Source organism: Lissotriton helveticus, chromosome 9 (genome assembly GCF_964261635.1).
Source record: "Lissotriton helveticus chromosome 9, aLisHel1.1, whole genome shotgun sequence".
Taxonomy (NCBI): Eukaryota; Metazoa; Chordata; class Amphibia; order Caudata; family Salamandridae; genus Lissotriton; species Lissotriton helveticus.
The window spans coordinates 1,170,765,169-1,170,782,631 of NC_136070.1; the positions used below are offsets into that span (position 1 = coordinate 1,170,765,169).

At 43.5% G+C, this 17,463-nt stretch overlaps 1 protein-coding gene across 1 annotated transcript in view; it reads left to right on the forward strand.

Annotated features, from left to right (window-relative positions):
- The window catches only part of SFMBT1 (Scm like with four mbt domains 1), a 478,713-nt gene that overhangs the window by 207,816 nt on the left and 253,434 nt on the right, over positions 1-17,463 (forward strand). Inside the window, exon 4 of the mRNA XM_078661640.1 lies at positions 13,343-13,437. Within this exon, the coding sequence (XP_078517766.1) occupies positions 13,343-13,437 (95 nt within the window). The remainder of the gene's footprint in view (positions 1-13,342; positions 13,438-17,463) is intronic.

A 17,463-nucleotide genomic window follows, 5' to 3' on the forward strand; every position in this document is an offset into this window, starting at 1 on the left:
CATGGTCATGGGCTGAACACCCCTCGTAGATAAATGAGTAGGCTGCTAGGCCTAACCATCTGCATTTAGAGACCTTGCCAGTGACAACACCTGGAAAGGGATGTGTATTTCTAATAAAAAGCATCTTTGCCTTGTGCCGAAATCTTGATCAGGCTGCCATTGTTTATGTGTTATTGATAGCTATGTCGCCATTATGTACGAAAAGAACAAGCACATTTGCACAAGATATGTATAAACCTTGTACATTGTGTCAAATTAGCATGATAGGGTTCTTACAAAGTTTATTCTGTAAGCGAGTATAGTTTACAAGAAACTAATCCAGACTGTTACTGATACAAACGTGTGGCAGAAGCCATCATGTAAAAGTGAAGGCAACTTTAGGAAAGACCTGTGTATATGTAAAATGGCAGTGTTTCCCATTTGGCCAAACTGGGAAACATTTCAGTAATTTGACATAATTTTAGTGTTTATGGATGGTGTTTTGAGCATGGGTAAAGCATAGGCTTGTTTAGACTATGCCAGGAGTAGAGCTGAGGTGAGAAATCAGTTCATAGGGTAGAACAGGTGTCAGCTAAGGCCATCCTATGCCATTTAACGCTATAGGACAGACATGGAATTTCTGGGAAGCAAGAAGTGGCAGGACGATCATATACCCAGTCCATACCATGTTTTCAGCTTACTGCCTTAAAGTTATACTCCCAAAGACCCATTTTTATTAACCATATGTTATGCCACTATGGGCCCAGGAGCGCCTACTTTGATATTTCTGGTAATTACCAAACACTACCTATGGCTTAGAAGGTTTGTCTGAGGTGCATCTTTGCTATATGTGCTTCCTAAACGAGGCACTCCATTTTGTCTGCTTGATTTGATAACATCTGCTGTGTTCATGAACACTCCTATTTAAAGTCACCCTTGCTGGAATCCTCCATCACCATTGACAGGGATCATTTAAAAAAAAAACATTTGCAATGCAATAGATCTCACATTTACGTGAGTTTGAGCTATTGACATTGCAAACAACAATGCCTTTTATTTCTGTTTTCGTTTTTAAAACATAAATAAAAGGCATTGTCATTTACAACGCCAATAGCTTAAACTCGTGTAAATGCGAGACCTATTGCATTGCAAATGCTTGTTTTAATTCTTTCACTTCCTTCCTATATTATTTCCTTTTCCTAGGCCTACCCCCAGAAGGTATACTATATATATATCCATGTGATGTATGCAGTGTATGGAATTATCTACACACACTAACTCACCATCCCTTAATGTTCACCCTTAATTTATACTAACTTGAGCTGGACTGGACCATTATATCCACCTCTCGCCCAACTTTCGTTTTTAACAAAGGAGCACAGTGATTAAACAACCTTTGGACTCCTTTTGTTATTTTTAGTGCACATTCCTTCTCCATCGTACTCACATTTAGTCACCCACCACACCTCACTCTTCACATTGGCAAAAAGAGAAGAGCTCCGGCAAAGAGCCCCCGTGTGGGGCCCGTTGGGCATTGCAGCGCAGGCCCAATGTGGAGCTACCTGATGATGAAGAATGACACCCCTTGGGGTGTTTGAGGACCCTTGCTCCTAAAAGGAGCACTCCCCTTGACTTGACCATCCGGTAGAACTAGACTCTCATATAGGAACTGCATACTTCTTCTCTTATATTTAAAAGAATGACATGCGTAGGAAATTACATTAGTAACGTAGGAAACCCCAAATCACTTCCTATCACAGTGCCATCAAGCTGGACTGACTACACCATTCAGCCGGTGGTATGCAGAATAAACTACTAAAGCCTGCAGCTTGCCAACCTTGCTACTCAAAGTTAACAGAAAAGAAAGAACAGGAAAGAAAAGCACAGCTTCCTATGAAAATCCTTCACAAGAGCACTGAACGTCAACTTTAAGCAACTCCACATAGAGATCGCCATTAAGTCGAGATTACACTTCAGTCCTTAAGAGAATCATGTATCTTCCTTCATAGTACTTATGCCCACAAGACTTTTAACAGAAGTCTTCAAACCAGCGACTTATTGGTACATATTAAAAAGCTAAATGGTTACCAAGAAGACTGAGAAAAAGAAGACATCCTGAAAGCTAGGAAGAGTAATTAATGTCATTGCTCTAACCCATTCCTTGAGGGATTGCAACGGCCGTACTCCCTCCCTCAGATAGGCCAAGTAGGCTCACATTTAATAGAACTGGCTAGGCCTCCCAAAGAGATTACATTTTGGTTGAGTGCAGCTCCTGGCACTGGGTAAAGGACTTTGAGGTTATCCCAAGGGTGGATAGTGACCATAATGCTTTGTCACTATCCTTAGGGGTTCCAGACTCAGGTATATCCCCCCTTAGTGAGACCCCGACTGATGACAGGTTAATCCTGACCAACAAGAGGAGAAGGATAAAATGGGGGGCAATGAAACAGTCTCCGGAGAAACTGATAGAGCTGTATGAAATGGTTATCCCGATATTGCAGGAATTGAGTATGCTTAGGGTTGATGGAACTAATCCAGATCATTTATATTCGGTTGCAACACTCCATAACCAGCTTATAGATAATCTAGCTAATATTTTAAATCCCATTAGTTGCCCAAAAAAAACCAAAGGATTCACCACATACGTGGTATAATGATGAATGTCGTAAGGCCAAGACAGCGTTGTTGGTGGCTATTAAAGGGGAAGAAAAGCTATTGATAAAAAGCAGACGGGCTCACTACAAGAAGTTGTCTCTAGTGCAAAGCTGTCCTTGGAAGAAAATAAATGGCTAAACATTAAATCTGCCTTACTGTCTCGAGACATGAAAGCATTCTGGTCAATAGTAAGAACTAGTTGCAAGGAGGGTACTCTTGTCGGCGAACCTAATTTGCTAGCTGAAGTGTGGACTGAGCAATTTACAGCAACAGGACCCCCAAATAGATCCTAGGGGCACGTTCTGCTCACAAACTGCATGTGCAGAAGTCCAACCGGTACTATTGAGCAGACAGGCAAATGATGTCCACGAAGGAATAACACTACGTGAGGTTATCCTAGCAATAGAAAGACTACCAGCCGGAAAAGCACCTGGCTTAGACAAACTCCCAGGAGATATGTTCCGGAAAGAACGGCTAATCTGGGGCCCCTATCTGTTAGTGCAATTCAATGCCATCATGCATGGCATGCCCATCCCTGACACCTGGGCCGGGGCGGAAATTGTCCCAATTTTTAAAAAGGGTTCCCCGTTATACCCCGCAAACTATAGACAGATCAGTTTGATCGACGTCACACAAAAACTGTTTGCTCAGGTAATATTGGAATGAATCCAAGGCTGGCTGGAAGAAAATGACATCATCAGCCCCTACCAAGCAGGATTCAGGAAAAACACCTCCACACTCGACCAAGTGTTCAGATTCCAACTAATCACTTGGAAGACAGTATCATTGGAGGGTGGCAGCCTCTACTTGATATCCTGATCAAGTTGCATGATGACACCTATGCTAAAGTTAGATGTGGAAGGGGGGAGGACTAACAAGCAGGCTCCCAGTTGGCAGAGGTGTAAGACAGGGCTGTGTGCTTGCACCAACGCTATTTTGCCTCTTTGTCAATGCACTAATCCCACTTCTGGCGAGGTCACAAACAACAATGCCCGAAAAGTTAGCAAACACCAAGGTGGCAGCACTGAAGTTTGCTGACGATATCCTACTCTTATCAAAGACACCGATGGGTATCCAGAGGTTATTGGACAGTTTCTCTTCATTTTGTAACACTGGGGGACTGGCGATTAATACTACTAAAACTAAATTTATGATTGTCAATCCTCCTAAGACAACACGCCCCAATCCACAATTGAATGGAATCTGTTTGGAAAGGGTGTCTGTCTTTGAATACCTCGGCGTTACCCTCTCAGAAGATATGCACTGGGCACCCCAAATAGCCAAAGCCAAGCTTAAGCTATCTCAGATTGCTGGGAGCATAGCCAAACTAGCCAGGGAATCATCTTTTAAACCCATTGGTCCCGCGCTTGAAATATACAGGGCTCAAGTGCGTGGAGCAACTCTGTATGGGGCAGAACTATGGGGGCACTGTTCCTCCTCTACCCTAGCTGTAGTCGAGAATAGATTTCCAAGACAAATAACGGGTCTCCCAGTAGGTACCCTGCTAATTCCTTTACGACTAGATTTGGGTTTTTCGCCGATTGAAGACGAGATCGCCCTAAAACCCCTAACCTTTTGACGAAGACTCTGGGCAACCCCCGAACTAGTATCCTCCCAGGCTGAAACAAATGAGCTTTTATCCTACCCGGGTTTGCTGAAAAGGGTTCCTTGGTTCGCCCATGTGAAGCATGAGTGTGAAAAGCTAGGTAAACCATCTTTGTGGAGCACTCCAGGGGCTATTAGCCCCTAAGTTCCCCGTGCTCTATTACCAAGGACCTATCGCACCCTAAAGCTCGAAGCCATGCACACAAATCCCAAACTGGGTTTCCTTACAACACAGTTTCTTGCAGTGAAGGATAACTACGAACTTGAAATTTTTCTGGATGACATCCTTCCCATGGTTGCAAGAAAATTGTATGCCCAGTTCAGATATAGCACTTTACCTGTACCTGCTGTTACTAACAAATGGGCTGGGCAGAAAGATGAGGGATGCCCAGCATGTATTACACAAGAGGAAACAGAAATGCATGTTTTATTTTTCTGTCCCGGTTATCAAAAAGCGAGGCGCTACTGGCTTGTACAGCTTTGTCGGAATCTGGGTTTCAAGCATTGCAGGGAGGATTTTTGGATTTCAAAATACGATACATCCAAACCCATTGTGTTTGCTGCTTCACGTTACTTAAATACAATGTGGCGAAGGAGATGGGCTTTTATTGAAAAGAGTAAAAAATTATAAAATGCATATCAGCAGTACATTTTTGTATAATGTGATCACCATGTGACCAGTTTCTGCTAGATACTGATTTTGTTTTTATATCACTGTGTATATATAAGTACTCTTGATGAATCTGATTTTATTGTAAATAGTGTAATTTCTTAAATTATTTATTAAAATATTGCTGCTATTTCACTAGCTGTTGCCGTTTGCATCATATTAATTGATATAATCCCTCCCTGCTGCCCCATTCTTCTGCCTCCCTTCCTTCCTCCCCAGCTGTCTGGTAAAAATTTTGGATGTGATCTAAAATTAGAAATTGTATTACTATATGGAGTGTTTTTAAGCACAGCATGAATTTCTTAATTATGTATGTTATTTTGTGTTTGTGTTTTGTTTTATGGTCCTAGTGACCGAAATAAAAGTTTTTGAAACGAAACGGTAATTTCAAAGAACAGAAGAAAAACACATGCTCACTTGCATCCATTGTTATGAAAGCTCACTGTTTCAATAGGCAGATGAATCATGCTCCCATCCATCCTCAAGATGTCTTCACAATAGCTGAAAACGAAACCTGCATTAACCACACCAAACTATGAGATCGATGTAACAGTTATATTTGCCTCCTTTTAGGAAGGGTCCACAATTTTTTGTCACATTTACTGCCCATTGAATAAAGAGAGAACTCGTTTTTTTTTTAACAAAAAAGGGTAAACCCGGCAGGATAAGGTGGTAAATGTTATATAAGGGTTGTACAAAGTCTCATGTGTGATTATCATTTTATGAAAATAAGGGGTCTAGATGCACAGTTTACTCTTTGTCCAAAGTGTTATTTTTCTTTTACAAACATGACAAGTGAGGTCCATTTGCAGTGCTTTAAGAAAACAATATCTCAGGTTTTCAATGCAATTGTTTGTGTCTTTGCATATACAAGTAACCACAGTATCAATCACATATATGTACATATATATAAGTATGCTTATGGCATTTCTATAACACAAACCTGGCCAAAAACAGCAAGGCACTGTACAGGGTCAAAGAAAAGTGGACTTGAGACAGTGAGTGACAGGAGAGGGAGCTGGGTTGTGGGTGGTTCATACATTGTGGTGTAGTGGTATTTAAAGAGCTCACTATTCAGCCCTTTCCTAACTTGGAGCAGTTTTGGGGCAGTAGTGATATATATGGGGATGTTGTTTCTGATCATGGGTGCATAGATGAAAAAGGCTAGTTGTCTTGTTTTTACTTTTCGGACACTTCTTAGTCTGCATCCTGACGGTGTCCTGGCTACAGGTGTGCCGAGAACCACCTGTGGGAGCTTTTCTGTAAGATCAGTAGGTCGTGTTAGAAGTGCATGAATGGCTTATTTAAAATCACTAGTATTAACACCCCAAATAGAAGTAAACCTGTAGCCTGGAAAGAACACGTCGATTGTACATATGAAGCAAACTCTGTTTTCTCAGGACTATTCACAACTAGCTCCTGCAATTCGTGTTTTTTCTTTGTATTCTGGTAGTCATTAATTTGCAACTGGTATACAAAGCTGAACGAATACTAGAATAGTGTTTTCCCTCACAAAACAAACTCCGACATTGGTCTTACTTTGTATTTTTTCTCTGGAAAGCATAATGTGGAATTCGTCCTAGTCAAGTGTGAAAACCTGCTCCCAGAGTCCAATAATGTTTAAGAACTATGGGACAGATGTATCAAAGCGTTTTACCCATTCTGTGTCTATGGGAAAATATGTTCATACATATGGCCCTATGTTCTGTACATTAGAAATTGACATTGAAAGTCAGGGTTGCTAGCTGGCTCCACGTCGTAAGAAGCACCTTCAGTCATTCGTCATATCGTAGTATACAGAAACTGCAAATCCCAGAATCCCGCAAGTGAGAACTGAAAAATCAGGAAGGGACAAAATTGGGCCACTTTGCAGCCATATTTACAATTGAAACCGGAAGTAGTTAGGCTAGTAACCTAGTTATCTTGCAAGCCACAGACTACCACAGCATGTGAATTAATTACGTAATTTGTACATATTGTGCAGGCTAATTGGCAAGCCTGGGACTGCTGGTTCGTATGACATTTTCTCCTGTTTGTTACAACAGTACAACATTTTATGGTCAGTCATTACCTGGTTCTTGCGTGGACCCCTGCAGGACTTGAGTGATTTTCATGCATGACGTCACAGGCCTGTATTGAACCATTTGTGTGATAATCTGACAAGGTAGAAGGAAGTCTTTCACGCGGGTCCAGTAATTAGAAGTGACTTGAAGCCAAGCCTACCGCGAGAGGAACAGGGTCAGGCTGACATCCGGGAAGCCAGAAATCACTCGGCACCTGCTATTCTCAGAATACATTCCTCTCCTCAGTGCTGTCAAATCATAGGCTTTGTTAAGCATCTCACACGCCCAGCAAAGACGAACGCTTCCTGCTACACGTGCGAAAATGTTGTTTTCATTCTTCGCTCTAATTATCTTCAGGCCACCTTCTAACATGATGCTACAGTTGTCATGTTTGATTCTACCAGAGCCCCTGTATTTAGTTGTGTTTCGTCACCCGGCATTTAATGGTAGCAGCTGCTGTAAATAGAGCAGGCTGAAGTAGCGTCTTGGTGTTTTTTTTTTTACGTACTTACGTCCTTGGCAACATCAAACGGCGGCGTGCGTGTGTCATGGTTAAAGTTGCCTCCTTTGCAGAACAGTAATTGGGGAAAGCGGCGCACGCTTGAAAGGAGTGGTATGTTTTGGGTGGGTACGTACAAGTAATTAACTGTAGCAGTCAACTGACGGCATCTTCTAATAACACCTTATATGCGATGAATGTGTTTGATGACCTCAACCTTATGTAAAGAAATTAAATAGTTAAGTTTACCTCGGACTACGTGGGACCGAGCACGCACGCCTGTTCCAAGTTTCTGGTAAATTGAAAATGAAGCATGCTGATGCAGGGTTGTCTAGTTGGAACCATGCGAGTAGGGAATCTATCATAAAGTTATATGTTTTAATCTTCAAGGTTTTGTTTTTAACAACTGGATTGTCTGTATCGAGGCTTCTTCAGTATCAAAATTGATTACTCTTTAAAGTGCAGGGCTACCCGGGCCCACAAATAGGGCCCTCCTAAAAGGGTTGGCCACGGTGTTATTCGGCTCATCAGGTGGGCAGGCGGCGAGGAGCTGCCTGCCCAGGCATCGCCGGTAAGATAACCCACCATGTTGGCATATTTGTTATGCAAATAAACCTGCAGCAATTTTTTCCACAAAGAATGTGTCTTGTCTGTTTATTTCTCCAAGATATTGCTGTGGGAAAGATGGGGAGTGTTGCCGATATTGGCAGTATGGATTTACACCGTTTGATTAGGATCTGAGTGCTCAACCTTTCTATACTGAGGTTGTGCTTAATGCCTGTGCTTGCAGCATTTCACTTTCGAGCTAAAAGTGTTTGATAAATTGAGTGTGCAAACTGCGCAGTGGCGTTACAAGGCTGCCATGAACCCCAATGCAAGAGAAATGTCTCTGATATTGATTGGGCAGTGTAAGACCATCAGAATTAGGGTGCAGTGGGCCCATCACACCCCTGGACACAGTTGCAATGCTGTGCTCATGGAACCATTAACTCAATAACAAACCTTTCTCTGTCCTTGTTATAAACATTGTAATCCACAAATGATTTCCCGGGTAAACAACCTGTACAACGAAACTTTTACAACGCACTACCATTACAACGCGGTCATTACAACGCAAACCATTACAACGCATTGCGCTGCCTTCCTCGAGACGAACGGTTCCCTCGACCTCTCGCAGTCTGGCTTCCGGGCCAACCACAGCACCGAGACCGCCCTGATCGCAGCTACCGATGACATCCGAGCCCTGCTCGACAACGGAGAAACAGCGGCCCTCATCCTCCTGGACCTCTCCGCGGCATTCGACACCGTCTGCCACCGCACCCTCGTGCAGCGCCTCAGCAACATCGGAATCCAGGAGAAGGCACTGGAGTGGATCATCTCCTTCCTCGCCGGAAGGACACAGAGAGTCCGCCTCCCCCCGTTCAGATCGGAGGCCACCGAAGTCATCTGCGGCGTTCCTCAAGGCTCCTCGCTCAGCCCAACACTCTTCAACGTCTACATGAGCCCCCTCGCAGCCATCGCACGCCAGCACAACCTCAACATCATCTCCTACGCCGACGACACCCAGCTGATCCTCTCCCTCACCAACGACCCCGCCACCGCCAGAGCCAACCTGCACGAAGGGATGACAGACGTAGCCAAGTGGATGTCGAACAGCCGCCTGAAACTGAACTCGGACAAGACGGAAGTCCTCATCCTGGGATCCTCACCCTCCGCCTGGGACGACTCCTGGTGGCCCCCCGCCCTGGGCAGCGCACCCAAACCAACAGACCACGCTCGCAACCTGGGCTTCATCCTGGACTCCTCCCACTCCATGACCAGACAAGTCAACGCCGTCTCCTCGTCGTGCTTCAACGTCCTGCGCATGCTACGTAAGATCTTCCAATGGATCCCCACCGAGACCAGGAAGACGGTCACCCAGGCCCTTGTCACTAGCCGTCTGGACTACGGCAACTCCCTCTACGCCGGAACCACCGCCAAACTCCAGAAGAGACTCCAGCGGATCCAGAACACCTCAGCACGACTCATCCTGGACATCCCCCGCCGCAGCCACATCTCCGGACACCTGAGAGACCTGCACTGGCTCCCGGTCAACAAGAGAATCACCTTCCGGCTCCTCACCCACGCACACAAAGCCCTACACAACCAAGGCCCAGGATACCTCAACAGCCGCCTCAACTTCTACGCTCCCAAACGCCAGCTTCGATCGACCAGCCACGCCCTCGCCGCCGTCCCCCGCATCCGAAGAGCCACCACAGGAGGAAGGTCCTTCTCCTACCTGGCCGCCAAGACTTGGAACTCCCTTCCGACCCACCTCCGCCTGACCCAAGACCACCGCACCTTCAGGAAGCAGCTCAAGACCTGGCTGTTCGAGCAGTAGCGGACCCCCTCCCCCAGCACCTTGAGACCCTCCGGGTGAGTAGTGCGCTATATAAATGCTTTGATTGATTGATTGATTGATTGGGGGGCGCTCTAGGATAGGGAATACGTTTAATTTACTATCCAACACCTTCCCTAGTGTCCACGGGGACTGGAGTTGGAATAGTAAATTAAACTATTCACTATCCAACACCCAAAAGCACTATGCGTTGTAATGGATTGCGATGTAAAAACCGCGTTGTAAAGGCAGGCGTTGTAATAGCCTGCGTTGTAACGTCATACATCCGATTTCCCAAATGTTTCCTAGATTCCGATGTTGCTCAGTTCATTAAAATGTGCCTACAGCAACGTGACTGGTTAGGTTTCTGTGTTGGGTGAATCTGTCTACTTCAGTGAGTTCTCGGGGAATGTTCTTGATGTGTTATGGGTGAGACAAACGGGCAATTCAGAGATTACATGCCTTCTAGGATAGTTAGCATGTTTATTTACCGGCAGAAGTACATGTGTGTAAGACTGTTCATGGTAACAAGAGCCATTGGGTGCCATAATAGACAATCGGTATATATTTGTGCTGCCTTGGATGTATGTTAAGGCCTCTATTTTTATGTAGTTTGTTGTGCTCTTAATATGTACGGTGTAACTTAGCGGTGAGTGGTTTGGTAAGTGTTGATACAGAATTATGAGCCTCATGTACCAATGCTTTTAGCATTTGAAAACCCTCTGATTCGGTAAATCCGAAGGGTTTCCGAATTCTAAAATCATTTTTAAAATGTACGAAGCCCATTTATCAGTTTGGAAAATGTTTGCCATATCGTTACATAGGTTTAATAAACCGTTACAAATTGCTATTTGGAAGAGGCGTGTTAAACAGCTGTCCCTTCCAAATTCAGATTCCTTATATGTATTAATGTTTTGCGAATGAAATCCAGTCTCAAAACATTATCATTCTTCCGCCGCTTCAGTGGATGTGGTAACCCGTTTGCAAATCGGAAAGCATCCCTTAGGGGCCCCTACCCCCATTTAAGAATGTTTAGAAACACATTTTTAGCAGAATATTCAAAGACTGGCAGCACCGATATTACTGCGCCTATTGAAGTCTCTTCCTCAAAAGAATTTTTGACATATATTAGAGGTTGGAAACACAGAGTACTATTGATATCGCTAATCGTTATTATTTCTTCTCAAGATCATATAAAAAAGCCCTGATGAAGTCCCCACTGGCAAAAAAAACGGGAACGAAACGCGTTGGCTGTGTGCCAGTTTTAAAGATTTATTGAAATAAAAAGAAGTAGTTTTGGAAAATAGTTTGACTGCTGCCTCTTGACTCCGCAACGTGTGCACCTTCCGTTTTCTTTGAATAAACGACGGTTTCTGACACCTCCGGCCAGCGGGTGTGGGCAGTGACTGCACCACCCTAGAATATACAGTACATAAGGACTGGATGTGTAGGACCTTGGTCTGCCGCTCACCTTTTTTTGTTGTACATTTTTAGGAGAAGACAGTGGTCGGTCCACAGGACCACTACTCACTAATAAAACATGTTTGTAAAACATAAAATGTTTCTTGTTATATGGGCTTCATTTAATGAAAATAAAAAAGATTACTTTATTGAAAAGCAATCACAGGCACAGTGATCTGCTGACCCCAAGAAGCTAACATATCTGGGATTGTAGCCAATCATAGTGGGTCACAATTTGCGACCAACCACTTTAATATTTATGAGGTAGGCTGAATCGCGACCCATAGGGATTCTGTATTTGGTGAACTGACCTATTAATACATAGGTGAGCTTGCAAATTAATCCAGTAAAAGTTGGTGTGCAAATTGCAATCACATTTACCAAATGCATTGAAGTCTCAAATAACACATACAAATGTATGTAGTGTGTTATTACTAAAGTGAGCTGTTGTGTGCACAGTGATGCCCAACTAAATGGAATGCCCTTTTGAGAGTTTGTGCATGTTATCCTTGTCAGAGCAGGTTTGTGAAAAAAGGAATAAAAGTGTTGACTTATTGATTATTTAATGGAATGCACATTTAAATATACAGAAAAAAGAAGAAAACAAATCTATAAATGTATAACTAAATGTGCATCATTCTTTGTATTTATTGCAATATAGGATATTGTAGAAAACAATTGTGTTTTGTATATAGAAAACTATCGATCATCTCTTTTAATGTGATAATTTATAATATTTAAAAATAATTTGATATCAGCAATATAACTAGTCATGCATGCTATTTGATTTGATATGGTGGAAGTAAATTGTTTGCTGCGTATATACCATGCCTGCACATGAATGCATATTTTCATTTGCCTAGGTTTTTTTCTCAAATAAAAGTGCTGACCAACCATGCTAGTAAATGGGAGGTAGGGGCCAGTAACTACACAAGGGAGGCCAGCACGGAGAGAGCAAAATGTGAGTGCACCCCCAGTAGGGGGCGTGAGTTTAGGCTGGAGACGTCCATGGTCAGCACCCATCTCATATCTCTCGATATTGTAGCCACCCTGTGTGAGAAAGGAGGGAGTTCGTGTTGTCATTTGCCGGCTTGTGGTGTTTCGTGGTTGAGCGTCTCTTCTGCACCGGCCCCTGGGGGCGGAAGTGTAACGTGCATAAGTGCAGCACAGGAGGGTGATGCCGGGCCCAGGTCCTGGTACAATCACTGGCGTTTCAGTTTTAAATATGCGTACAGAATGTTGCTTAGACGTTTTCTTCTACACGTCTGCTAGGGAGTGATGCTGTTGTCTCCAAAAATCCCACCTGCCCAACTCTGTGCTTCAGGAGAGGGGATTGGGGTCCTTAGGGAGGGGTTCAGTAGAGATAATTCATATGCAACTGAATCTGCATCACACTGACAAAAATAATTAGGTCTGGATTGTACTGTAGTGTAGCTTGACATTTTCATTCTATGTCACTCTTTTTGAAAGAGGGTGGGGGCCTCAGGATTGAGGGAAAGCAAAAGTGAGGGATACCTTTTAGTTTTATGCTCAATACGGAATCGATGAAAACCCGATGGCCCTGCACTTAGTAGGAGTTTAGAAGGAGGAGAGAAGAGCTCCTAAATAAATGTATCTTCAGATGCAGACATCTTACTTCTTGAGCCAAAGAGCCGAATAGTGTTTTATGTGTGTTCTGAAATTATGTCTAAAGCAGGGGAATACGTGTTACCGAAAACAACTTATTATTACTTAAAAAAAATAATTTTTGGGGAAAGTACATCTAAAGGGATTTTGTGACTGACTATAGTGTGCTTGAATACAAGAAAGATGCATTAAAATGTTGTATGCAATAACGTGAATCACATACGTTTCTTATGGGTGAACAAAAAACCAAATTTGACTTTGAGGCGGCGACTCACACATTTCTTTCTGATTATTAAGGTTCAGTTAAAATGAAAAACGCAGACGTTTTGTGATGCTTTGTTTACTTCCTCTACTTCTGACTATCCTGGGTATTTGTCTCTTAACTGCTTGTTGTTTTTGTGTTCCAGATGCTGGGTCTGGTGTGGAAGAAGTGGAGTTCATCTGGGATGACTATCTTGAGGACACTGGGACCACAGCAGCTCCACACAGTTCCTTTAAGCATGTGAGTGGTTATTTGCTGGATGTATGACCTCTGTACAGCACTCGTTATTTACATAACTGTGTATTTATCAGCAGGACAAGCGACGGGCTACAAGCTCTATTCTGCTTGTTCAGTATAATCTCTAAAGAGAATGTGGTGTTTACATTTGTTGTAGGTTTAACCACTGCTCATAGCTGCAGTGCCTATAGATGCTCGACCTACTGCCGCGTAGACTTTGGCACTTGCTTTTTGGGGGGGGGGGTACCCTCACCAAGGAGATGCAACTATCATTAAGAAGCCTTATTTATTTATTTAATTACTTTTTATGGGGGCATATTAATTGCAACCCATGCCCAGAGGGCGCTAGAACCATGTATCAAGGCTTCAGCAAGCTAACTAGCCCAATTGAGTCAGCAAAAACAGTTGCACTAATTTGGCACTTATACATAATGCACACTGACCGTCCTAAACCGCATGAAACATCATTGTCATACTGTAATCCAGAATTTTAATACACCTTTAACCATGCTAAAATACATTAACACAACACATCTCACTCTGTATTGGAAGACATTGGGACTGATGATTAGTGTCTGGGTAAATCGGGATCTCTTGCCCTGTTAGTGCCTGTGTAACATTGATATGTGATACAATGTTTATCACACCCTGCAGTTACCAGGTGAGATATATTTACCCCTGTTAATTATCAACTGGTCAAACCTGGCGGACGTTTATAGATGATAAATGGCCAATAAATACGTGACACATGGATTTTGATGCAGTTACATCTTAATGTTGATCTTCTCCACCATTCTTGTGGGCTAATATTGGATCAGGTGATCACTATCTCATTCGATACTTTTCTAGCACCGTGGTGTTGGATTTTATAGGATGCGATAATTCTTGCATCTGACAGACGGGATTTTTGTAGTCTGGCCACATGGATTGTTTTAGGCTGTATCTTGGCATGCGTGCACACACTTAATGCACCGCTCCTAGCAAAAGAGAAGAGTGATAAGTGAAAAAAACGTTGACACAGCCAAATGGGCGCACTTGCCTAGAACACCAACGTCTACGTTTTTGTGGCTACCTTGAAATATTTTCTGTAATAAGATCCCAGGTGACTTTCAGTGGAATATACACTGATCGTTCCACGGTGTTACGGAAATGAGAAATTGTTAATTTACTAAGATGCAACTTGAGCATTCGGACTCAGCCAATTATATATGTTATTAAGTAAGGTAATAATATTCTAAATGATCATTGCCAGTTATTGAGCCAAGGTTCTGTCGTTAGCATGCTGTGTGTTAAATGACCAAGAATTGTCTGGAAAAGTGAAAAATCAGATCACACTGTGAATACGAGCCATGAATCGGTACTAATCGGCCATTGTTTGCTCTATTGACTGAAGTTACAAATGTGTTCTTGGTGCAACCCTTCATGATGTATTTGTCTACCCATCCTGAGATTTATAGCGTAAATGTCTGCATATGAGATGCTTGTATGGGGTGGAATCAGCACATTTGTACATTGTCCTGATTTTCTCTTAACCTGAATATGTTGGCCAGCACCTTATTGATGTATTTGTACATGACGTGTAACCTGTTTCTGTGTGAATGCACTAGTAGGCTCATGCAGAGAATGTCCTAGTGCAGGCCAGAGCTGACACACTCTTGATGCCACCATGGAATTTTGGTCCTGATGCTGACAATGTCAGTCACTTGAGAGAAAGGAATCAGTATGTAAGTTGTTAGATTTACGGCAGTGCGAACGCCTTCATACACATACCCCTAGAGTAGCTCTTCATTTTAGAGTGCTACTAGGGACCTTTTCTCTGGTTTACGTAGAGAGAGTTCCCAGATTCCTGATGACTTGACATATGTTGCATCAGATGAGGCCAAATCTTTACCTATGTGCAAAGCTGGTGGATGAGACAAAAAACACCAAAAAGGCGATTAATGGATTGCTTGAATTAATCTCAGTCATTGGTAATTGTTCTGTGCCAAAATCCAGTCTATCTTTTTTTAACACAACACTACATCAGACAGGAACCAACCATATGCAAATCAGCTTTGGGCCTGCTCCAATAGATACAGTCCATCCTGAACTGCCAGGATGCGTTCCATCTGAATGCAGACACACGCAACTCCTGAATTTAGATTAGTGATGCAATATACACATTTATGCTGTATGTTCATAAAGCTTGTTTGAAGCATATGATTTAAGACTACATTTCCATTTATTGTTTATGTCCGTGAGATTCACAGAATGAACAAATACACATCTGTGTTACAAAAAGCACTTTGCTTTAAGAAAGTTTTTGTATTCGGAATGGTGTTCACTACAAGTATGGAATTTACTGGGTTACGCTCATCAGTAAGACCCTAGATGGCAGCCGGTATACTCCTAACTGTACTCCATTTAGTGCATTGACATTTTTATGTTTTGCGTAGAGACAGGTATAGATGTCCAGCCGCATTGTACTGGAGAAAAAAAAAATCATAAATAAAAATCGATACATAAAAACATTCATGAGGGACTTTGGTTCAACACTTTTCATCCATTGATCTATTCTTTTGTCACTTTCATTTTTGCTTTCTCTTTATACCCCATACAGCATGAAACAGTTGGTCAGTCCAATTCGTTCATTGCAGTGTGAGTTGTGGCGTTTTGTCTAATCACACGTGCACTTGCCTTTAAAAACAAATGCACTTCAGGGACAGGGCTTCTGTGCCAGTGCTTTACTTTGACAGGGCCTTTTCCTTCCATAATTATTTTTGTTGTCAATCTTTTGTATTCAAATTATGTTTTAAGGTTACAGGAATTTAAAAAAACAACAGTACCATTCTATGTTTATACAAACCGTGGTCCTGTGATGTGCATTAGATTTAGAAAGGTTACGTTTCTATTAAAATCCATGCAATGGTTAACTGTAATTAATAATGCTTTTTAGGTCTCGGCTTGAAGCGCGCAAAGCGCGTTCTCGCCAGAGAACTATAGCTGTCGGCTCAGCCGACAAGGGGTGGAGACAAGAGCTGGCCACGCTCAGCGTTTTTCAATAGGATTGGGTCGCGCGCGTGAGCTTCTGCCGTAGACAGCATGGCAGAAAGAATTGGATCGCGACGCGCGCCTCGTGAACAGTTCACGTGACGTCCCCTCTACGCCTGCTGGTTCGCCCCGAACTCACAAGATTACAAAAGGTCGCGTGCCTCGTGAACAGTTCACGTGACGTCCCCTCTACGCCTGCTGGTTCGCCCCGAACTCACAAGACTACAAAAGGTACTGTCCGCTGTCACGGTGCCAGTCGCATTTAAGCCTACGGCTCGCACCGCCCTTTATGCCTCTTGAGCCTGAATCGTGTACCGTGCGAGTCTCACCCCCATCCCGACTCGCACCGCCTCTCTGCCTGCCCTCGCCCTGGGTACGTTGAGACTGTACGCCATGCAGCGTGGGCATTGGAAGGCCCCGCAATACGAGCCGCACCTGCCTGGTACGACTCGTACCCTGGGTTCACCTGACGGAGTACGCGTCTCACGCGGGATGCGTGAGAGTCGGTAGGCTCCTTCCCCGGTAATCGTAAGAGGCACACAGAAGCTCTACGAGGCGTTCAGGCCTCAACGGACAGCGCGTCCAAGCATTAGATATTGCCTGCAACCTTGTTGATGCAAGCTTCCTCCACTTTGAGTTAGAAGCTATAAAGCACTCAGTAAGCGAAAATGTTTTCTGTCGAGCCTGTGACAGTTTGCATTTGCCTGAGAGACACTATTGTCTTCAGTTAAACTCGCCCATTGCATTTGTTTGATTACATTTCGCTCGTCTTTGCTGTCTCCTAATTGGCCATCGCTGGCCACACATCACTTCTGCTCGTCTCCATGGAACAGGGACCAAACAGATGGATTCACCCTAATCCGTGCCCTTCTGCTGCTCCTGACGCGATTGGGATACTATTTCTTCCCTCGCCCCCCTTTCAAGCATCCTACCTCTCTGGTACGCCCTCCCTCCTCCCCCCACACCTCCCTCGTGTTATTTTCCCTCCACCCCTCCTGT